This window comes from Dermochelys coriacea, chromosome 2 (genome assembly GCF_009764565.3).
Source record: "Dermochelys coriacea isolate rDerCor1 chromosome 2, rDerCor1.pri.v4, whole genome shotgun sequence".
NCBI lineage: Eukaryota > Metazoa > Chordata > Testudines > Dermochelyidae > Dermochelys > Dermochelys coriacea.
This window is the reverse complement of record NC_050069.1, coordinates 109921293-109945366: the sequence shown is the minus strand read 5'-3', so window position 1 is coordinate 109945366 and position 24074 is coordinate 109921293. Positions and strand designations below refer to the sequence as shown.

Genomic DNA, 24074 nt, shown 5'->3' with positions numbered 1-24074 from the left:
GTTAGTGAGGTGTGTGCGAGGAGCTGGGAGTGAGAGGCGCACAAGGAGCTGAGAGTGGAAAGGCATACTGCTGGAGGACTGAGAATACAAGCGTCATCAGGAGGAAGGTTCTGGGATGAGGAGAAAGAAGGTGTTGGGAGGAGGCCATGAGGAAGTAGCCCAGGGAGTTGTAGCTGTCACACAGCTGTTACAGGAGACACTGTAGACAGCTGTGATCCACAGGGCCCTGGGCTGGAACCCAGAGTAGAGCCCAGGGCTCGGATTCCCCCCAACTCCCTATTTGTTACAAGAGGAGTTGACCTGGACTCTGAGTCCCACCAGAGGGGAAGGTCTCTGGCCTGTCCCACAACCCAGTCGGTGGGTTAGCAGAGACTGAGGGGATTGTTCTCCTCCCTTTCCCCATGCTGGTTAGTGATGAGGTTAGCTGAGTAAACGGCAGGTTTGTGCCACTAACAAGGAGCCAAACTGAGGACTGCTGTGAACCTCTGAGGCGAGTAAATCCGCCAGAAAGCGCAGGATCCACCTAGGCAGAGGAGGAACTTTGTCACAGTTGTTTTGTGCATTCAGAAGAACAGCCATAGCACTTCATAGGAGCACAGGAACAGCACAGAATGAGGCTGTGAGCACCAACGTGAAGGAAAGGAGGTAGATGTTGGTCAAGCCCTGTGGCTCTGGTTTGAGCATACGGTTCGCTGCGATGCTCAGCTCTTCGGGCCAATGCCGAAAAAGAAAGTGAGTCACCTAGTGGTAGAGCCTAAGGAGGACAGTAACTCTGCAGATGGCTGATTTAGTAAGTGGAAAGTCAGGCACAACATGGTTCAGCACAAAGAGCATGGCAAGAAAGATAGATGCTGACCTTTTCAGCAGCCACTGAATGATGGGCAGACATCCTACCCAGCATTCTTGAGCAGTACCAGCCATGTGACATTTTCATTGCTAATGAGACTGGTGCTTTTCTGACAGAGGCTTTGGCATGCTGAAAGAAAGGTTTGCAGGAGGGGGGAAAAATCTATGGACCGTATCACATTGCCATTAATTGGAAGTTGTGCAAACATGGATGGCATGGAGAAACAGTCACACAAGGTGATCAGAAAGAGCAGATGCACTTGTTGTTTCCCTAAGGACCACACAGAACTGTCTGCGATCTACAAAAACTCAGCCAGTGCATGAATGACTAGTTTGTTGTTTGAAGAGTAGCTTAAGAACTAGAATAGAGAGCTGTGGCTATAAGACCAACCCATGTGCCTTTTAATTGACAATTGCGCAGATCATTCAGGTCATGTAAAGCTATCACACATGGTGTTAAAATCCTTGCCTCCGAATGCAACCTCAGTCATGCAGCCAGTGGGTATGGGTGTCATTAAAAACTTCAATGGTCACTACTGTGCTCCTCTTAAGCTCACTTTACTGCCTCTGTGGAAACTGACCCACCCACAGGAGATATGGATGTTGCGAAAAAAAATCCCAAACCTGTGATTGATGCACTTCATCTTGCTAAGGAGTCATGGGTTGCTGTTCTCACACAGACTGTTCTAAACTGCTTCGAAAAGGGAGGGTTTTCATCAACAAAAATTGATGGTGTGGTGGGCATTCATGTGCCGAATGATGTTTCTGTTCCTGAAAATCTAACTGCAGAGGAATTTGAGGCCATTGTTTAGTTTGAGAGTCATTTGGAGATGAAAAATGAGCTTTCTGATTCCAAACTTTTGGGAGACAGTAGTGGCTGTAAAGTATCAGCAGGCTTTTGAGACACAAAAGGATAGTGCAGCTGATGATAAATCTGAAGAGCTTTCCCTCACAGAGCAGCTATGTGCGGTGGACATTTTTCTCAGGATATTCCAGAGTTGGCTTTGAGAATGGTTTTGTGCCTGCACACAGAATTGAGAAGGATTTACAAGTGGAAGTGGCAAAATGAGGAAAACAGACAACATTGAACAAATTTTGTTCTTTTTTTTTTATTTTTATCTATTTTATTTGTAAAAATCTCATGCTGATTTACTTTGTGTGACACTAACTGTAATTACAGTACTGTTCAGCATACAAAGACTTATACTGTATGTGTTTTATAAGTTTTCTTTGGGGGTTTTAAAAAACATTTTCTTTACACAGTATTGTAAAATTATGTTCCACTTTACAGTATTTCTTGTGACACACAGCAAGTTGAAATGTCCTAAGAAAGAGGCATGGAAGAGGAGGGGCAGGAGTGGGTGGGGGCGGGACTTCGGGGGAAGAGATGGAATAGAGGTGAGGCCTGGGGCTGAACAGGAGGCTTGGGGGTCCGTGAAAATTTTAAAATCAAAATGGGGGTCCTTGGGTTGTTAACGTTTGAGAACCGCTGCTATAATATGTATCCATTACTGTTCACCATGTTTGGTTTTCTTTAGTACTAAAAGTTAATAAACAGTTTCAGAACTATTGTTCTGGACAACGCATCATTGTTACATGCTCATTTTTATGTGTTTCCCCCTGAAAACAGTGCCTTCTGCTTATTGGCAGCTTCTGGATAATAGCAGCTTTTAGCTGGAACCAAGAGGTTGCTATTAAGTGAATCTACTGTATACTGGCATCTGTAAAATAAGGATAATACTTCCTTACCTCACAGGGGTTTATAAGGCTAGAATGCATTAATGTTTGTGAGGCTCACACTCTGTACCATCCTAGATAGAAGCCTTTACAAACATGAATTCCCAATATATATTTCAGGAAAGGAATAAATTGGGTTGAATTTTATGTGGAATGATTTTAAATGGCAAATCTGGTTGGAGAGCTGTAAGACCAGCATATAGGTGCAGATTTGCTTTTCAACGCTATGGAGAAGAGTGGTTTCATGCAAAGAGCTCTCTTAACAAGTGCTGCTCAATTGATTGGCTCTGGTTTAAATATCTGTTACTGCTTATTCAGGTAGATATGCTTGAATCTGTTAAGCCAGGCTGCAAGGTGACTGTATTTCAAACACTGAACTGTTCAGACTGAAAATTTGGCGTATAAATAGAAATCAACACTCTCAAAAGTGTCACTTCTAATAAACATTTCTATTTGTCCTATATCTAGAAGACCACACAAAACCAGCAATATGATAGAGCAATTTCTTGTTAACATTGTATTTAATGGTACATCAAAATATTTCATAGAAATTTCCAACCATGTTCACCTAGCAAGGGATATAAAAGACAATAAAAAAGAGGTTCTTTAAATACATTAGGAGCAAGACAAAGATGAAGGAAAGTGTAGGTCCTTTACTTAACAGGGGAAGAGAACTAAGAATGGATGACATCAAGAAGGCTGAGGTGTTTAATGCCTCTTTTGCTTCAGTCTTTCCTAAAAAGGTTAATGGTGGCCAGATACTCAACACAATTAACACAGTTTTTTCTCAGTTTCTCTGTTGTTAGCGTACTTAGTAGTACCCTTAGGTTTAGTTACAGTAGTTCGGATAGATAGTTGCACTAGATGATACCCTCACCAGTGTTTAAACTTTCTGTCTTGTGGTATAGCTATCCCCGATAGTGACCCCCCCCCCACATGATGTTTGTTGGGCACATTAAAGGTGCTTTATCTGCACGTTGTTTAAGAAGAGGACACAGTTGATGATAAAGTAGTGGTGAAACAGCATCTCTTATCGCAGGCCATGAGGTCCACTTTGGCACTGGGGACCTCCGATTATCCATCTTTTCTTCAGAGCCAACATGAAATGTGGCACCTGGCTCAAGATTCAGGGCTTTCCCTTGGAAGAAAAACGGATTGTTCTCCTCCTTCGGGTCCTCTGAGGAAAACGTCCCATAAGACCAATTGAGACCATTCCAGAACTCAGAGGGACTCCTGTTCGTCACCTCAGAGGAGTGCTAACTGGCACTTTGAGGCCTCTGGTATGCATGATGGACCTGGCTCACCTAACTGCTTCCCGGCATTGTGCTCAGATCAGTTGGACTCTATAATGTTGACTGTGGTTCCCACCATGCAGTGTCCAATGAGTCCTGTAACAATGATGGCAGCATTGGCACTGACTGTTTCCACACTGTTGGCATATCTGGCGGCATCAGACCTGCTCTGCCTTTACGGTCTTGATTCTCCTGTAGTTCGGAGGCTATCAGTTGCAGTGCCTTTTACATTGTCCTCTTCTGCTGCACCACTGGCACAGTCGGTTTGGATTGTGGAGCTGTCTTGCCCATCTGTACTGCATTCTGCACCATCTGGGGCTTAGACTGCAGAGTTGCAGTCGACGTCATTTGCAGTACTGAGATGCTCATTGACATGCTCACTGACATGCTCACAGACACTGTCTTTAACACCGACGATGTATGTACTACAGACCCCTTTGTTGGATTCAATGCTGACCTTGGTTTCAGCACCCTCATTTGCAGCAGTGCTGGCTATAGGGGTGATGTTTCTTCAGGTACCAACAGTATCAACTGCTCCTTGATCCTCAGCACCAGTGACAACTTTGTATTGGGTTCCAGATGAGGCTGACCATTTGTTTGCTTCCTCGGGGTTGGTTCCTCCATTCCCACTGGATGATTCCAAGGGCTCCTTAAGATCTTGTTTGGAGACTTCTTCCTCTTCCTTCTCACTGTCAAAGCACCATTCTCGATCCTTGGATCACCATCTGTACTGGCATCATCACCATTCTAGCAGTAGAGATAGCAGTCCCTGGCCTACTACCTACTGGCCACCAATGTCCTACCACTATTCCCAGTGGCCTCTTTGGAGTGTGACTAGGTCTGGGAGTTCCTGCTCTTGATTCAGTCCAGGGGAAGATGACCAATTACTGCTCCCTCTACTATACTTGCGGTCAAAGGTTATTCTTCCTGAGCCGGTCCAGTCTGACCCTCTTGTGCAGATACCTTAACCTCTCCCCTCCACCTCCCCCTCAGCCTCCATTGGTCCTCCTCTCTTTTCTGATGACACTGCAATACTGGACTCTTCTTCACCAATGCCTGATGACACTGTCATTACCAAGACCTCTGAGGTATCTGTATCAGACTTCTGGATACAGGCCGAGTACATGCAAGAGAACACACACAAGTTGCTGGATATCCGCCAATCCTCAGCCCCACAGAGAGTAACTCTCCAGATAAATGAAGCCCTTTTGGAGCATGCTAAATTCCTTTGGCATATCCATTTCATTACTGCTTACCAGCTAAGTGGCCTGAAAAGCAGTGTTATGTCCCCATGCAGGGCTTTGAAACACAGGGAATGAGTGCTGCCTCTGTGGGTGCTGCTAGGCAGAGCTTTGTGCCCTGTACGTATGCACACCAAGTAGAATACATATCTGCACCCACATCACTTAAGAGCAACAGTTACAATATAGGTAAGTAACAATCTTATACATTCAAATTTTGAAGTATGGCTGAGGATTAAATTAGGGGAGGGTAAAGTTGTAGTTTTTTTTATCTGTACATTGTGTAAAAGAGTCAGGCCCCATTTAAAAGTGCTGCATGGGATATTACTGGGAGAGAAATCTTATATCAAGAAGTACTGTGTCCCTTACTATGCAGATGTCTCCTGATGGGAACTTCTGGTTTCTTGGGAGAGGTAAATCACTCAATCACACAGCAGAACGTGATCGATTGATTTTTGGTGCAGAGATTGTCATTATACATGCAAGTGACTAGAGGAAAGAAAGCGATGTGTGAGTAATTAAAATAGTAATGATGAAAAAGGTATATAGTAGAATGAGTTGTGCTGTAATTACATATGATCATTTTATCTGTGTGTATTGTGTACAAATTCTTTTCTTTTCTGTGACAACTTAAAGTATATTCCAGTGTAGATATATTTTTCTAGGTAAGGTAAAATGTTTTGTTCCACAGATTTTAAAATTGGAAGTCAACAGCTTTTTCTTCCTAAATGCGTGGGACTCCAGCCAAGCAACTCCCTTTAATTTCAGTTAGAAGTACTTCGTATTGGAGCCACATAGTGCAATATATCAGTCTTGCCTTCCTTGTATCTCACTTGTCATCACCGTAGTATTGAAGTTCCAGTAACTTGCATAAATCCTCTGGACATATACTTTCAAGAAATATATTTCTTGACCATATCCCAAGAAAATGAAAGTGGAATGTACTGCCTTTTTTCTTTGAGCTCAATATATTGATTTTAAAGGGTTTAATAACTTTATAAGTGAATTTCCCCATTGCACAATAAGAGAAGTGATCACAACTATTTTAGGTTAGGAATCCAACCAAGCTTCTTTTTTAATGCCCTCTGTTTTAAAATCAGGATTTGCTAAAACCTTTAACTCATGAGCTGAAATTTCCAATTCTTGATCAATATTAAACAATTAATTTAAAAAAAGATTAAAATCCATTTTGGACTTTTGAGAGGTGTAGTTATGAAACCCTAATTTGAAATATGTAATCAGGGTATTCTGTAGAATATATTTAGCTTAGAGTGTGATCTTAACTTCTGGAATTTCTTGCGTTTCTCTTTTCTTGCACTTTTTATCCAACTACTGTCCAGGCCTGATCTAGCTTATCTTACTAGCGATGACAAGGTACCCCGTGTAACATTTCTGGAGACCTTAAAGATGGTGTAAAAGAAGCTCATGGATCCTTTTTTATCCTACTAAAGAGAAGTTATTTTTTCTGCTAGGAAATAGAAACCTAATGTTTCAGTATAGGTGAATAGAATCATCAACCAAGACAAAATAATACTATCAACACTATCCTAAATGGAAATAACCAAAAACTATTTTAATTTCTTCCACACTGCTGAATGAAATGCATGTAAAACAAGAATTTTTCAGATCCATCAAAACAGCTTCGTTCATTGATCTTCTGGTCCTTTTTTCAGGTTCAGCAAATAGATCGTGTAGTAGAAGTTGTGGAGGAAACTATTAAAGGTAAGCCTTACAATTAAAATAACTGCTCTTCTGCTGAATGCTGTGAGCTTTATTTAGTAGACACACTGTGACATGTTCCCCACCATTCTGTCTTTGTTTTGATCAGATAAGTAAATGAAGGATTTTCTGTTTATGTAATTCTGCACTATGCAATGTATGCATCACAAAAGTAATGGTTGCAAAGATAAAATATGACAAGGTCTGTGGGTTACTAGATTTAAATGTGGAAGATTCTATGGACACATTTTAAAAATCCTTTTTACCCGTCTAAATAGGAAAGATGGACTGTGTTTGTGTTTATGATCCCTTGCTCTGTGTAGATCATTTACTTACTGCTACAAACTCATTTTCATATCTTTTGAACTCTCACAGTTTCTGATTTTTTTTAGATATTTCGTCTCATTTCTATAAGCTTTCTTCAACAGGGCAGCTAAATGATCTCCTTGTGTAACTATGTTGGATGTTCGCTCTTGCTGTGCTCATGTATATACACAAAATATTTTGCAGTGAAGTATTGTAAAGAGTGCATTGTTTCCTCAGTCTGACTAGTGCACATTCATTATTTAATAAATCAATTTGTCTGGTTCTTTCTGGGCTACATGACATTGTCTCCATTACCAATCAGGTTGTAAAATTACTGTTCCATGAAGCATTCAAAATACATGGCTCAGCCTAAGTGGCTGTGCTTTTAATGTAAACAAGTGGCTGGTCCATGAGATGTTGTCTCTAACTTTTGTTTTTGAGCATGAAAAGTTTTTGGAGCAGAGCATGAAAATGCACAAACCAAACTAAGTAAAGAAGCTGCTTTTATTAAGAGATTATATAGTGTGGTTTAAAGGTTCTACAAAGTATAATTTGAGTGACTGAATAAGATGACACTTGTACTGCTTTCAAAATGAAAACTGCCCCCTTATGTACTCCCAACCAAAACACCATACAGTTTGCTATTAGTTTAATTGACATTTGTCATAATATAAGACTGCAAAGCAGATTCCCTTAAAAAAAAATGAGATTCTGTCTGCCTCATTCACCTTGACCTGTACCTTAGTCTGTGAGTAGTGTCACTGAAGTCAGTAAAATGACTTGGGACAGTAATGTACTATTCAAATCAGTGCAACTACCCATGAAATAATGTACTATCCACTGAGAGTAGGGGTGGCAGAATTGGGCCCAGTATGATGTGGTAGAGTGACAGAATAAGCTTTTTATGAAGTTTTTTTGTTCCTGTTTTCTTTCTCATAAGATACTGAAAATAGAAACATTATAGTTCTCTGTGGTGATCTTTTGGTACTTGTTGGCATTAAATGAGTCAGTCATTGCCTCAGGAGCATCATGCTGCTCTTGGTAACCTGTTAGGAAGTTTAGCTGCTGTGTCATCTAGAATTAGTGTCTTGCATCTTAATGAGGTGATCCATCTGCTGGTATAGATAAGATCCTTAAAATGATGATAGGAAGCACCATGATTATTGTAAAGTGCACATAGCTTCAAAGCTCTGATTTTCTGTGTGTGTTTTTGTTTTTAGTTTTGCTTTTTAGGGAGTCAGAATAAGATTATCACTTAAATCAGTGTCTCTTCTCTGTGAGAAAAGGGCTTTACAGTGTTTATCCTCATAAATGACACAGTGTTGCATTTTGATAACATGATCATTATGAACTATTTTCAGAGTAGCAGCCGTGTTAGTCTGTATTCGCAAAAAGAAAAGGAGTACTTGTGGCACCTTAGAGACTAACAAATTTATTAGAGCATAAGCTTTCGTGAGCTACAGCTCACTTCATTGGATGCATTTGGTCCAAATGCATCCGATGAAGTGAGCTGTAGCTCACGAAAGCTTATGCTCTAATAAATTTGTTAGTCTCTAAGGTGCCACAAGTACTCCTTTTCTTATTATGAACTATGTTACTGAATAACAGTCTGGCTTTAAAGAAAGCTAGGAGATTTGTGGCAATGGCAAAAATGATTTGATTCTAATTTATTTAAAAATTTTACTTCACTGTTGATAGTGCAATTGTGAAGTGTTGCTGTTCATTAAAATAGTTGTTTTGAAGCTTCTTGTAAAAATGTCCATATATAAAATTAAACTTTAAAAAGTGAGAATTATGGAAACAGAGTATAGAGAGACTGTGCATAACCTTGGGACTCAGTTCCCTTGCTGCTTATCCTAATTATGAATTGGATAGAAAGGATTAATTGGGCTGTTGAATTCAATAGATGATGTCAGTCCCTTCTGGGTTTTTTTTCAGAAGGGTGTGGGGTTCAGAGTTTATCAAAGAGTTATTGGAGAACATAAACTGTAGAAGTAAAATGCTTAGCATAAATCTAACAGAAACTAAGGGGCATTAAAAGGGACATTGTCAAGTAAATTTAGATGCCAAATTTAGGTAAAAAGCTGGTTTTTGCAAAAGTCTAACACCAATAGAAGTGTATTCCATGTAATTAGAAAAAGCATTTCAAAGGGAAACTATTTTAAAGGAATAATATTCCTCTGCATATTTGAAGCCCAAACATTGGAGCATTCTGCTAATATATGAGAATGAATGTGTGAATCTGGTTAGATGCTTATATAAAGAGAGTGAAATTGACTAGGGCATTTTCATTTCCGAGCTAAGTGAAATACAGCAAATAAAAACATAATTTGTGAAGAGTAACTTAGACTTTTATTAAAAATTAAAATACCTAATAAGTTATAAATAATACAAGCAAATTCAAGTGGAATGTAACTCAAATGTCTTTGTAAGGCTGATGTGCCATCCGTTACAACTTTTGGTGCCTTAGCCTTACAGAAAAGTATAGGGGTGGAACAAAAATGCAACAAAAGCGTGAGGTCCGATTTCTGCTAGTAAATTAATGTCCCAGCCTTGGTTATTGTGATGTAATTTGTAATTTAGCTGGGCTTTTTTAAGAAAAGAAAATGAAAAGATTTCATGGATGTTGTGCTTTCTTGCTGAAAATTCATGGAGGAGTGCCTAAATGTTTCATTAAAAAAAATCAATATATATTTACCTGCCTGAACAGATTTTTTTTAAATTTTATTTTGCATTTAATATATTTTGAGGAGGATGACAAACCTCTCTAGGGTTCATTCACAATTCAGAGAACTCATTGCTAGGTAGGTCCCATCCCATCATCCATAGAAGCTATAAATATGATGGCTTGAGAGGCCCTGGAGACAACTATTAGCTATAGCTGCAGCAACCCCATGTGAGCTGCTTCTACTTTCAGAAGTGAATGAGGGATGCTCCTGCTTCTGTCTGAGGAATTTTTTTCTCCACAAACTTGAGTAATGTTTACTCTGGGTATTGAAATTGAATAAACTTGTACAACACAGCATCAGGACTCTACATAGATTCCTAGACACTAAGGTCAGAAGGGACCATTATGATCCGACCTCCTGCACAACGCAGGCCACAGAATCTCACCCACCCACTCCTGCGAAAAACCTCTCATCTATGTCTGAGCTATTGAAGTCCTCAAATTGTGGTTTAAAGACTTCAAGGAGCAGAGAATTCTCCAGCAAGTCACCCGTGCCCCATGCTACAGAGGAAGGTGAAAAACCTCCAGGGCCTCTTCCAATCTGCCCTGGAGGAAAATTCCTTCCCAACCCCAAATATGGCAATCAGCTAAACCCTGAGCATACGGGCAAGATTCACCAGCCAGATACCCAGGAAAGAATTCTCTGTAGTAACTCAGATCCCACCCCATCTAACATCCCATCACAGGCCATTGGGCCTATTTACCATGAATATTTAAAGATCAATTAATTAATCATGTTATCCCATCATACCATCTCCTCCATAAACTTATCGAGTTTAATCTTAAAGCCAGATAGGTCTTTTGCCCCCAGTGCTTTCCTTGGAAGGCTATTCCAAAAGTTCACTCCTCTGATGGTTAGAAACCTTCCTCCAATTTCAAGTCTAAACTTCCCAATGACCAGTTTATATCCATTTGTTCTTGTGTCCACATTGGTACTGAGCTTAAATAATTCCCCTCCCTCTCCGGTATTTATCCCTCTGATATATTTATAGAGAGCAATCATATCTCCCCTCAACCTTCTTTTAGTTAGGCTAAACAAACCAAGCTCCTTGAGTCTCCTTTCATAAGACAGGTTTTCCATTCCTCAGATCATCCTAGTAGCCCTTCTCTGTACCTGTTTCAGTTTGAATTCATCCTTCTCAAACATGGGAGACCAGACCTGCACACAGTATTCCAGGTGAGTTCTCACCAGTGCCTTGTATAACAGTACTAAAACCTCCTTATCTCTACTGGAAATACCTCGCCTGATGTATCCCAAGACCGCATTAGCTTTTTTCATGGCCATATCACACTGGCAGCTCATAGTCATCCTATGATCAACCCATACTCCAAGGTCCTTCTCCTCCTCCGTTACTTCTAATTGATGCGTCCCCAATTTATAACTAAAATTCTTGTCATTAATCCCTAAATGCATAACCTTACACTTCTCACTATTAAATTTCATCCTAATACTATTACTCCAGTTTACAAAGTCATCCAAATCTTCCTGTATGATATCCCAGTCCTTCTCTAAATTGGCAATACCTCCCAGCTTTGTATCATCTGCAAACTTTATTAGCACACTCCCACTTTTTGTGCCAAGGTTAGTAATAAAAAGATTAAATAAGATTGGTCCCAAAACTGATCTTTGAGGAACTCCACTGGTAACCTCCCTCCAGCCTGACAGTTCACCTTTCAGTAGGACCTGCTGTAGTCTCCCTGTTAACCAATTCCTTATCCACCTTTCAATTTTCATATTGATCCCCATCTTTTCCAATTTAACTAATAATTCCCCATGTGGCACGGTATCAAACGTCTTACTGAAATCTAGGTAAATTAGATCCACTGCGTATCCTTTGTCTAAAAAATCTGTTACTTTCTCAAAGAAGGAGATCAGGTTGGTTTGACACGATCTACCTTTTGTAAAACCATGTTGTATTTTGTCCCATTTACCATTGACCTCAATGTCCTTAACTACTTACTCCTTCAAAAATTTTTTTCAAGATCTTGCATACTACAAATGTCAAACTAACAGGGCTGTAGTTACCTGGATCGCTTTTTTTTTCCTTTCTTAAAAATAGGAACTATGTTAGCAATTCTCCAATCATACGGTACAACCCTTGAGTTGACAGATTCATTAAAAATTCTTGCTAATGGGCTTGCAATTTCAGGTGCCAATTCCTTTAATATTCTTGGATGAAGATTATCTGGGCCCCCCGATTTAGTGCCATTAAGCTGTTTGAGTTTCGCTTCTACCTCAGATATGGTAATATCTACCTCCATATCCTCCTTCCCATTTGTCATGCTACCATTATCCCTAAGATCCTCTTTAGCCTTATTAAAGACTGAGGCAAAGTATTTGTTTAGATATTGGGCCATGCCTAGATTATCTTTAACCTCCACTCCATCCTCAGTGTTTAGCGGCCCCACTTCTTCTTTCTTAGTTTTCTTCTTATTTATATGGCTATCAAACCTTTTACTATTGGTTTTAATTCCCTTTGCAAGGTCCAACTCTACTTGACTTTTAGCCTGTCTCACTTTATCCCTACATGTTCTGTCCTCAATAAGGTAGTTTTCCTTGCTGATCCCTCCCATCTTCCACTCCCTGTATGATTTCTGCTTTTTCTTAATCACCTCTCTGAGATGCTTGCTCATCCAGCTTGGTCTACAACTCCTGCCTATGAATTTTTTCCCCTTTCTTGGGATGCAGGCTTCCAATAGCTTCTGCAGCTTTGATTTAAAGTAATCCCAGACCTCCTCTTCCTTTAGATCCATAAGTTCTTCAGTCCAATCCACTTCCCTAACTAATTTCCTTAATTTTTGAAAGTCAGCCCTTTTGAAATCAAAAACCCTAGTTGCAGATTTATTTTTGTTAATCATTCCGTTCAGTTTGAACTGAATTAGTTCATGATCACTTGAACCAAGATTGTCCCCTACAACCATTTCTTCTATGAGGTCCTCATTACTCACCAAAACCAAATCTAAAATGGAATCCCCTCTAGTTGGTTCAGCAACTACTTGATGAAGGAATCCATCAGCTATCACATCTAGGAAAATCTGAGCCCTATTATTATTATTAGCACTCGTCCTCCAGTCTATATCTGGGAAGTTAAAGTTTCCCATGATCACGCAGTTTCCAGTAGTATTTACTTCATTAAAAACATTAAAGAGGGCTCTATCCATACCCAAATTAGATCCCAGCGGTCTATAGTATACCCCAAGCACTATCGTAGGAGAGGCTTTACTAGTTATCTTCCCCAATGTCATTTTTGCCCAGACGGACTCTGTCTTATCCATTGCATCGCTTCTTATTTCTTTACATTCTACCTCATTATTGATATACAATGCTACTCCACCCCCTTTACCTTTATTTCTGTCTTTCCTAAACAGCACATTCCCTTCAATACCTGTAGTCCAGTCATGACTATTATTCCACCATGTTTCTGTTATCCCTCTCATACCTGGTTTTACTTCCTGCACCAGTAGCTCTAGTGCCTCCATTTTGTTACCTATGCTCCTTGCATTGGTGTACAAACATCTTAATTTTTGCTGTTTGGCCTCACTCACATTCTGTACCCTATTAGGCATGGTCATTCTACAGCCAGTATAACCTATTAGACTAGTATCCACACTCTCCTTCCTCCTTATATACATTCTCCTACCCACGGCTGTATCCTTTCTTACTTCATTTTCTTCCCTCTCAATGCTAAAATCTGGTGTGGAGATTACCTGGACATCTCCCAACCAACTCCTCCAGATTCCTAGTTTAAAGCTCTCTTAATCAGTTGTGCCAGCCTCCATCCTAGAAGTCTATTTCCTTCCCTACTCAGATGAAGTTCATCCCGAGAGAACTGTCCTCTGTCCATGAATGCCAGCCAGTGGCCACACATCCCAAAGCCCTCCTTATAGCACCACTGTCTAAGCCATCTGTTGATAGTCATAATCTTGTCACGCCTTTGTTGCCCTTCTCTAGGAACAGTCAGAATCCCACTAAAGATCACTTGAGCCTTGATTTCCTTAAACGTCTTCCCCAGCCTAGCATAGTCTCCCTTAATACTTTTCAGCGAGAATCTAGCCATATCATTTGTTCTCACATGAAGGATAATTAGGGGATTCTTTCCCGCTCCCTTTAGGTTCCTTTTCAACCTCAGGTCTACATTCTGTATCTTAGCACCTGGAAGACAGCACACCTTTCTATTCTCTGGATCAGCTCTGGTTACAGGCCTGTCTAGTCTTCTCAGTAAAGAGTCCCCGATCACATAGACCTGCCTTTTCCTGGTGACGGTGCTATTCTCCAGTTTATCCCCTGTTCCCTCTGGCTGGACGTTCTTTCCATTCCCACTCTCCCTTGTAATGCTCTTCAACCCATCCTGTATCCTCCTGGGGCTCATATTTGGTGTAGTCTTCATTGACTCTTCCCCTTTTCCTATAGGACTAGCCTCTTCTCTTCTTCCTTGCCCTTCCACCTTCAGTGACTATCTGCTGATCCCCTTCTTCATTTTCCAACTCTGCAAACCTGTTCTTGAGCTCTATTTCTCCTTCACTAGCCCATCTTTTCCTCTGCCTGGTTCTTTTAGTCACTTGCTTCCACTGACCACTTTCCTCACGCAGTCTCCTCTCAGAATTCCTCAGTCCTGCTGCCATCTTCAAGTCTGAGCTTTTCCCTTCAGATACCTCATGTCTTTGCTCCATAATCTGCTCAAACACCTTCCTAAACTCAACCAGACTTTCCACCTGCATCTCCAAACCTCGGATCTTTTCCTCCATCAGCTCTATCAGATGGCATTTCATGCAGACAAAACTCTTACCAGGTACCCCCTCCAGGATCATGTACATACCGCAGCTTCCACATCCAGTCATCTTCATTGTGTCTTCCACTACATGAATCACTCCCACTGCTGCTTCTGTATCTGTCATAGCCTTTCTACCTAAATCCTGTTAATCTCCGAAACACAAACCACATCAAAACACCACCACCCACAAGAAAAACAAACCCCAAACAAGTACCACAATACAAACTCCCACTGAAACTCCCCTGTTTACAGCTCTGTTTGCTGCCTCCTGCGCTGCTGCCTGACTGGCTGGCTACCTTTATAGGACCCTTAGTCAGAGAAGCCCTGCCCCCTAATCAGGGCTCAGCTTCTCTCCCAGCACAAAGCCCTTACAAGCCTCTACACATACAAATAATACAAATACAAAACCAAATACAAATACTTCTCTTCCAACAGAACTCCCACTGAAACTCCCCTGTTTACAGCTCTGTTTGCTAGCTCTTGTGCCAGGACAGCATGCCAGAACATCAGCATTCTTATGGAGTCTGAAAATATTTTTCATACAGTTCTCAGAGAGATTGTCCCAGCACCAGTTTCCAGAGTAGTACTCTTCATAGACTGAGTCCATGTTTGCTCAGGTTCCTCTCTGAAGGGGTTATTTCTGAGATTTGTCTTTGATTTCTGAGCTGAAATAGTATAAGATAAATGGATCCTGAAGGTGTTATGAAAAGATAAACTTGATAAAATTTCAGCAGTCTCCCCTGACCACCAGCACAATCATGTCCTCTTCAATTAAAGTAAAAAAAAAAAAAAAAAAAAAAAAAAAGACAGACAGACTAGCTCTCTTAGTGAGTTCAAAACCTACATGAATTAAGAGCAATCACTGTATCCCTAGAAGAGGATAATTTCTGTGGAAATTAGTCAAAATTCTTTCTACTACACTGGAAGCTTCTATTTTCAGTCTTGTTTCTCACTGTTTAAATCATAGTCAGGAAGTCCAGGTTTAGACATTGTCTACACTACAGAGTTTTGTCAACACCAGTTTTGCCAACATACAGCCACCGCTTTAATTAAACCATTGTTTAATTAAACCATATGTCCACGCTATACTCCTTGTGTTGGCAGAACACATCCACGTTAGCAACTCTTACATCGACGCAGAGAGCAGTGAGCTGTGGGTAACTATCCCATTGTGCAACTGGCCACATGTTGCTTTGGGAAGGGTTTTCAATGCCTCATGGAGCAGGTCCAGCATCACATGATGTAGGTTTCTCAATCCCATCATTCCTTGAGCATCCTACTAGATTGCCAGATGCTTTTCAACTGAAATTTGGGGGGTAAAGGGGAAGCGTGTGAGACAGGGAGTGTGCGTGTGTTGGGGGAGAGTGAGTATGTCGGCATGTTGTCTCTTTAAATTCAGACAGCAGCCAGAAGCAACCAATCTTGAGGCAGGGGAAGGGGGACACCCCCAACCTCCACCTCCCTCCTTGGCTGTCTCCCACCCCAGCAGCAGCCTGCCCTGCCTTCCAGCCACTGCATTTCTAGAGCTGGGGAGAGCAGGATTCCAAATTAATGTTTTGATTCTGTGATTCCTTGTGAGTTCTCCCAGAGCCTCCTCTCTCCGCAGACCAATGATCCAACCCTCCCCTGTAGTCCAGGCAGGAGCTATGTGAGCTCTCCACGTGGAGCAGTTTCAGAACTTCCTGGAGCTTAAAGGGGAGGGGTGCGTGTTGGTGTAGCTGGGTGCAGGATAGAAGAGTTCAAAAGGGTGAGCAGAGCAGTCATTGTGGGCACTGTGGAATACCTCCTGGAGGCCAGTTATGGTGACATAATGAATGCAGTGTCTACACTGACACTTTCTCACTGTAACTTTGCCCAAAAAGCTCTATGCCTCTCATCAAACTGAATTTTTTTGTCAGCAAAACAGGAGAGTTTTGACACCAAAAGTAGCATTGCAGTGTGTACACCTCCACTGGTTTGTCGATAAATGATGCCTTTTGCTGAAAAAATTGTGTAGTGTAGACAAGGCCTCAGAGGGAAGACTTATCCTACTGATTTGAGAATAGACCCCCTAAAGATGGTCTTTGCTTCTTAGACTTGACAATAATATATTTGCGTGTTCCTAACGGTCACTTCAGCTTTCTATATTTTAGAAATAGACTCCAAACATTTCTATGATATAGCTTTACTTTTTGCCTCACTTTCGGTCCCATCAAGTCTCCAAGATACAAGACAAAAAGATTCACATTTATCGTCATATCAACAGCCTATTGAGGAAACTATGTTGACAGAGTTGTATTCAAGAGAGAGAGTTGCCTTCAACTCTTACATCACCATGGCTTTTATCACAAAACTTAAGAGTTCCTTAGTTCCTTCTATAATCTCTTTCAACTCACTGTAAAATTTCTTACTTCTCATAGTATTATTCTGTTGTGTCTGGTAAATTCTAGAAACTTTACCATGTAAAGGACCATTTTCGAAGCATTCCATTAGTACCCTATGGCTGTATTTGCAGCTTCTTGGAATCCACTTATCCTGTGTGGATGCTGTGCAGCAGAATACACTTAAGTTTTGGCAACTTGCGGTTTTTATATTGCAGAATTGTAATTTTTATTACCAAAGCTTGTATCAAATGATATTTGTACTCAAGCAAAAACCTCTCCCCGTGGAAGAGACCAGTCACTTGAATTTATTCTGATCCCATAAGTAATAGGAAATTTCTCAGTGACTCATTTCCAGCAAGATGTAACCAAGATTTGTCAGCCTGCCAGGCACCAGAAATGGTTCCAAGAGTATGCAGATTCAATAGTGAAGGAAATAAAACTTTTTGTCTCCCCCACAGCCATATGAGATCATAAGACTTTGAATACTCTCTGTGCCACAGCAGTTGGACTTGGAGTACTTTTTATACTATTGACGCTCCAACTTCTTTCCTAGACATTTCTCACAGCTCTGTATTCCAAGGTGATCTGTGAAGATGATATACTGAAAAGGGTGGAATTACTGTAAGTGATCTAGGACAGAATACGATCATATTATGTTAATACTTTCATGAACGAAATGCCTCTGTTTGCAAGTATTCACCCTTTAGAGACATTTGAAACCCATTTGGCGTCATCAGTTTCAGCTGGTGGACCAATAAAGTAGGCCTTCCACACTGATGGGAGCCACAGGATATCTGCATCTATGCTGGTCCCATTTTCAAGTCAACATTTTCCATATGATTGTAAAAACCTAATTTTTGTATTTGTGTGCGTGTGTGTGTAACATTTTAAAAAGTATATACAATGGTGGGATAAGGAATAAGCCATACTCGCATTGTAGACTCAAAAGAGAGGCCGTAACTGCTAACTCTTACCATATTTTTTAATTTTTAATTTCCACTTTTCACTAATTCAAACCCTTAAAGCCATTGTAGATGTTAAAGGTTGGGGTATTTTTTTCCTTAGACTTGCTTTTAAATTTCCTCTTGAAGTTAAATCATTCTGTAGGGGATATTTTCTTTTCTGTAGGGGCTAGAATTGTAGTATTCATACACACTTTATTCCACTCTTGGGACATGGCGAGACTATAAGTGCAGGTTGAATCACATTGTGTCTGTCTGACGTTTTCACAAAATACAGTGTTATAATGGGTCACTGGACTTGATTGTTGAAAACAAGCAAAGGAAATTACTTCAGGCTTGAACCTTTCATACTTCACATAACCTCTTTAGATTTCAGTCACATTGACCTGTCTGGTGAAGTAGCCCATCCATTCCTAGTTTAAATATTAACCAGTGTTTGCCAACTGTTTAATTGACCTCATATGTTAACTAATTATGAATCGCTGATAGTATTTTAGTAGTTCACCTAAAGGTGAGCATATAAGTGGAGTGTATATTGTATGTGCTAAAATATAGTATTTTTAGTTATAAGATTGTCTAAATAATAAGTGTGTGTATTTTACCAGTACATTAAATAATAATTGCATGCACTGTTTGATTTCACAGTGCTGATAATGTTTCAAGACTAAAACGTTCTCACCTTTCTACATCTTCATAATAGTTGAGGACAGGCAGCCTCACATTAAGAGAAATGCTGAAAGAGTAAGAGCCTAAAGAATAAAAAGTGTAGGAGTCAGGCTGAGTTAAATGTAATATTTGGTGTACTATCTAGAAAATTGGCAATTTGTGACTGAAGTTCAGCTTGAGGAGGGATAGAAACTGTTAGAGGAAGAGAGAGAGGGTGGGAGCTCTTCCAGCCCCCTAGTGAGAAATGATCATGAGGGGAGGTAAAGTTAGGGGGAATTAGAGAGGCACAGAGCAGGAAGGAAGAGGGAGAGAGAAAAGGAGGTAAGGGCAGAGAGCAGTATGAAGGAAGGAATTTTGCTTAGAGAAGAAACATAGATAGAGGAGACTGGAAAAATAGAGTAGTGAAGCAGACAATGGGTGAAGAGAGAGACCACATCAGGAAAAACACAGGAGAGGAGATACAACACAGGAAAAAAAATGGAAACCAAAAGAGGGAGGGGGGAAGAGATGGAGGAAAATCCATTCTGCCAGAAATAGCACCTCTTGTCAATCACTAGCAGTTGGTGCTGCTTCAAGAAGAATTGATCCAGGAATTGTTCCATGGGTAAACTTAATAAAAAATAGAGACAAATATGAAGAAGAGGGCAGGATCATGTCATATTGTTTACAATTTAAAATTTCCAGATGTAAAATAGATTTTTATGGGAAAACCCCTGACTCTCAGTCCCAGATTAGGAGTTCTGAAAATGTTTACCACAATCTTCATCTTTTGGTATCTCTTTCCTCTCTTACTTTGTTTGAATGATCAGAAAAGTACAAATGCCTGATCTGCTGCTGGAACCTATTGAGACCTAAGACAAGGTAACCTCTCATATTGCTTCTTTCACCGTCTCCTCTTGCCTCTTATTTACTTCATAGAATGGTCAGTTCTAGAGGTTCTGCACTTACACCTTATCACTGTCCCTGTCTTTGTACCCAGCTGGCCAGAAGTGCAACATCTCACATCATTCTAGTGTCTGACACAGTTCCCTCAATCTACCTCCTTTGCTTCCTTCCCTACCCTTCTGCCTGCCTCTGCAGCCAGTATGAATCCCACCATTGGGAGGAGCCCTTCACCTAATTTGACTCCTAAGCTTTTCTCTTTAAATCTACTTCTACAACCTACCTTGCCTCCCTGTCACTGCCAGCAGCATCACACACAAGTTGAATGGGAAGGATGATGAAACCAAAGGCCTTCAGGTCCAACACTACCTAGTTAGTCTTTCCAGAAAGAATGGAGTCACTAGACAGAAATAGAAAGATTCACTCATCTCAGGTAGTTCTGAGATAGATTTGGAAGGATGATTTTATTTATTTATTTTGACATTATTTCTTGGACTGTCTTTCTAGAAAGCATTCTTAGTTCCTTTTTTAAAATTGAGAGTGCAACAATTGCAGAAATAATCTCTGTATATATAAGGAGATAACACAAAAATGAGTAAACAGTGAGGCTAGTGTGTGTATAGAGAAGGAGTACAGGGGATTATGGCTTGATGAGGAACTGTCTAAATGATGATAAAAGTTTAAAAGATTCAGAGCCATCAAGTTGTACACATTGTTAACCTGGGTAATAGTATTATTATTACTGTTAAACTCATGCCCCCTCCCCCCCCATTGTTTTACATTCACTTGTTATATCTTGAAACTAAATTCAAGGAGTCAGCGACAATTCCTGCTGTTGTGCCCCCTACTTCAACTCTGGATTAGACCTTTTCGGAGCTATGCCCATATAAATAATAATAATCTTTTCTGAGATTTTCTGTGACCAGCTAGAAAATCAGTTTAGGGGTTTTTGTAACATAAATCATTTCATTCTTGCATTAATTTGGGAATTACTGTAATCATAAATCTTGATTTATAAGGGTGCTGATTAATATTCATCCTGTCCTTTTAAAATTTAAAATACAGACCATTACAGGTGGCTGGATATTCTTCTCGCATCAAAATGACTGACCAAGTTTTATTATTTTATCAGCTGCAAGTGGTTAATAACATAGTAAAAGGTTAATAACTTAGATTGGTTAATAATTAAATCACAGTGTTTTAATATCGTGCTACAAAGAAACGCATGAAGCATGCTTCATTAAAGAGCCACTTGTGGCTCGCAAGCCTAAGTCTGAGTGTCGCTGCTGTAAAACGAACAATGGCTTATATTTTCCTTTGATGTCTCCAGCAGTTTAAGGGGAGAATTAAGTATTGCAAGGAGAATATTAAGAGCAGGAATTTGCACTCAGTGCTACCTGCTATCAGTGGAAGATTATTGTTTTGTCTGCACCAGTTTCAACTCTTCAGGTGGTTGTTTTCCAGTCTGGATGTGATTTAAAGAAGTGTATGCTAGCAAAAAGCAGTAGTGTCTCCTGGGGACTGGGTTGAAATTATGGAACATTTTTCATCTAGCTGTGTCACATTTGAAGAAAACTAAGCAGCATAACTGTTCACAAGTGAGCTATATCTGCAACCTCTCTTTGTCTCTCAGTGAGCACTTCTATCAAGTGACAAGCCTATACCTGCACTTTTCTGAGTGGAATCCTCTCCACTTTTGTCTGGACCACCACGTTACAGCACCTCTTATACCATCCATATAGGCTTACCATTTATTTAATTGATCTGTCCCTTAGTGTGACCACTTGTCCCTTATTTTAAACATCAAATTGAAGCTCATAAGGATTGCATTGTATACTTGAGGGCAGTAGAAACGTACACTTGAGAGAACCATACATGATATGCTAAAGGAAATGGTGTTTCCCTAAAATGCCCTTAAAATAAAGCATTGCCCCTTAATTTTTATGTGGGTTTTCCCTTATTTCCACCCAACAAAAATGGTCACTCTACATCCATCTTACCTCCAGTAGGACCAACTGGTTTTGGCCCCTGTTATATAGAATCCGAGCTGGGAGCAGCTGTTAAATGCAGTGACAGAGAACAGCTTGTTCAAATCATAGTATGATTTATTTATCCACAGAAACATTGCATGCAGAAGGTTAGAAATAAATAAACCCTAAACGCATATTGTCTTACTTCAGCTTAAGCTTTCCTTGCCAGGTTCTGCTTGACCCAGTCACCCCCCAAACTTTGGGGCAGGGCAAGAAAAGCTACCCTCTGCAACTGCTGACTGTCTGACAGTCTGGCCATCCCCAGTCAGTTTCAGAGTAGCAGCCGTGTTAGTCTGTATTCTCAAAAAGAAAAGGAGTACTTGTGGCACCTTAGAGACTAACAAATTTATTTGAGCATAAACTTTCGTGAGCTACAGCTCACTTCATCGGATGCATTCAGTGGAAAATACAGTGGGGAGATATATATACATAGAGAACATGAAACAATGGGTGTTACCATACACACTATAAGGAGAGTGATCACTTAAAATGAGCTATTACCAGGAGGAGAGCGGGGGCGGGGGGGGGGGAGAAAACCTTTTGTAGTGATAATCAAGCTGGGCCATTTGCAGCAGTTGACAAGAATATCTGAGGAACAGTGGGGGGTGGGGGGCTTCTTCCTTAGGATGTAGTTGGTGTTGGAACTGTTTCAAGGTCCTTTTGTTTGAAAATTCTGGTCCAAAGATTTCCTGAGGTTTAGAGCAGGTCTCCTGACCAGATTGGTTTATGCAGTTCTCCAAAGGGGTCAAAGGTAGTCTTCATACAGGGTATTCCTTCTATTATCCATTTGAGCAACAGGCAATTAAATTCTGTCTGCAACCGCTGTTTTAGGTTTCTGCAGGATTTAACCATTAGTTGCTTCTCATCCAGCAATGCAATAACCACAAAACCCACAGATAATTATGAATATAGAGAGTGTGTATGTGTGTGTGTATGTATATATATATATATATATATATATATATATATATATATAAAAAATAAAAATATAAATAAAATACAGATACCCCCATATTTCTTCACATAGTAATGAAACTATTAAACGCTGAAAAAAACAATATCCTGTTTTGTATTTCCAGTTATCAAAAACACAATAAAATTGATGTTGTTAAATTAATTTTTTCTTAAAAATAATAGCGCCTACCTCCATCTGAAAGCCTTATGCAGAAATTAATTCTCTTTCACTTTGTCCCAATGGTAAGTAGGTATCTGTAGATTACTGCTGTATTCTTCCCAGCACTGAAGTGCCCTCTCCTGGCTCAGTACCCCAAAGATCATTATGATTTTTGAATGGCATGACAGAAGTACCAGAAAGGAAGAAAAATTCAACCGTCAATGGAGGAAAACAGTGCAAGAGGAAAACTGACACAAGAAAATTTTGCAGACTTATGCCTTTACCTCTATACTAGGGTGTTAGTTCAGATATTCAGACACCTTCATGAAACTAACCCTGTCTAGCTAAGAGATTACCTTTCCCTCTATGACCTTCACCTCTCATGATAGTTAATTTCCACTGGAACTGTACAACTGTTGACCAATAGTAAGAGGGTTATGAGCTCAGAAGACAGCACTTTTATGATAGCTTGGACCTAGGTTATGGAACTCCTGCCTGGGAGAGATGGCAATAATCACCAGCTTCACCATATTCAGAACTAAAGGCCAAAGTATTTTTATTTAGCTTTACTTTAATAAATTCTACTTGCATTGACAGACAACATGCCTATATGTGCCCAGAAGATCCTGATTATTGACAAGTAATTTCTTAGTTTTCTAACTGTATTGACACTGTAGATTTTTACATCTTTTTAATGGGGAGGGGGAGTTAACTTAACTTAACATTTAAAAACCACATTCTACCTACAAATAAAACTAGCAATAATATAAAAGCTTATTAAATGCAAACAAATTATATAGTCCTTCAGTTCAGCATAGCTGCGCCGTGTAAAAATTTGGAGTACTAAAAACTCACTTAAATTGGCGCCCAAAATTGGTAGTAGGAGTAAGAAGTTGATTTTAATAAATGGAACAAATGAATCCTCCCTCCCCCCCCCAAAATATAATTTTGCCTTATAGTCATTTATAAAATGTACTTTTATAAAACATTTTTTGAATTGCATGGGTTCAACAAAATACACTCAAGACTGCAAGCCATTTGTTGTTCCTGTTCTATAAGTTGAGAATGAACAAATTTAAGAGACATAGTTTAATAAATATTGCTTCTGAGCAGAAATAAGACAACTGTCCATTTCGAAAGACTGTGTAAGTGCCTAAGAAGTTTAGTTACATATGTCATGCTTCAGCATTGTAAGTGGCTACAAAGTCCCATTTTCAAGTGACAGCCCTTGCCACAGATAACATGTGTAAGGATCAGGACCAGAAGATGAAGCCAGCGCACTACTGGTGCTTGAGGCCTGCTGCACTTTCCTCTTCACTCTTAGTTTCCCCTCTCTCAACTACATCTCTTCAGTCTATTTGACTCCCTGGTGTTGCTAGCTGTATCCTCACAGCATTGATGATGTAAATTTTCAAG

The 24074-nt window shown here is 40.1% G+C and overlaps 1 protein-coding gene across 1 annotated transcript in view; it reads left to right on the top strand.

Annotated features, from left to right (window-relative positions):
• Positions 1 to 24074, top strand: part of CDKAL1 (CDK5 regulatory subunit associated protein 1 like 1) — a 618432-nt gene that overhangs the window by 165154 nt on the left and 429204 nt on the right. Inside the window, 1 exon segment of the mRNA XM_043508315.1 lies at positions 6790 to 6838. Coding sequence (XP_043364250.1) covers positions 6790 to 6838 — 49 coding nt within the window.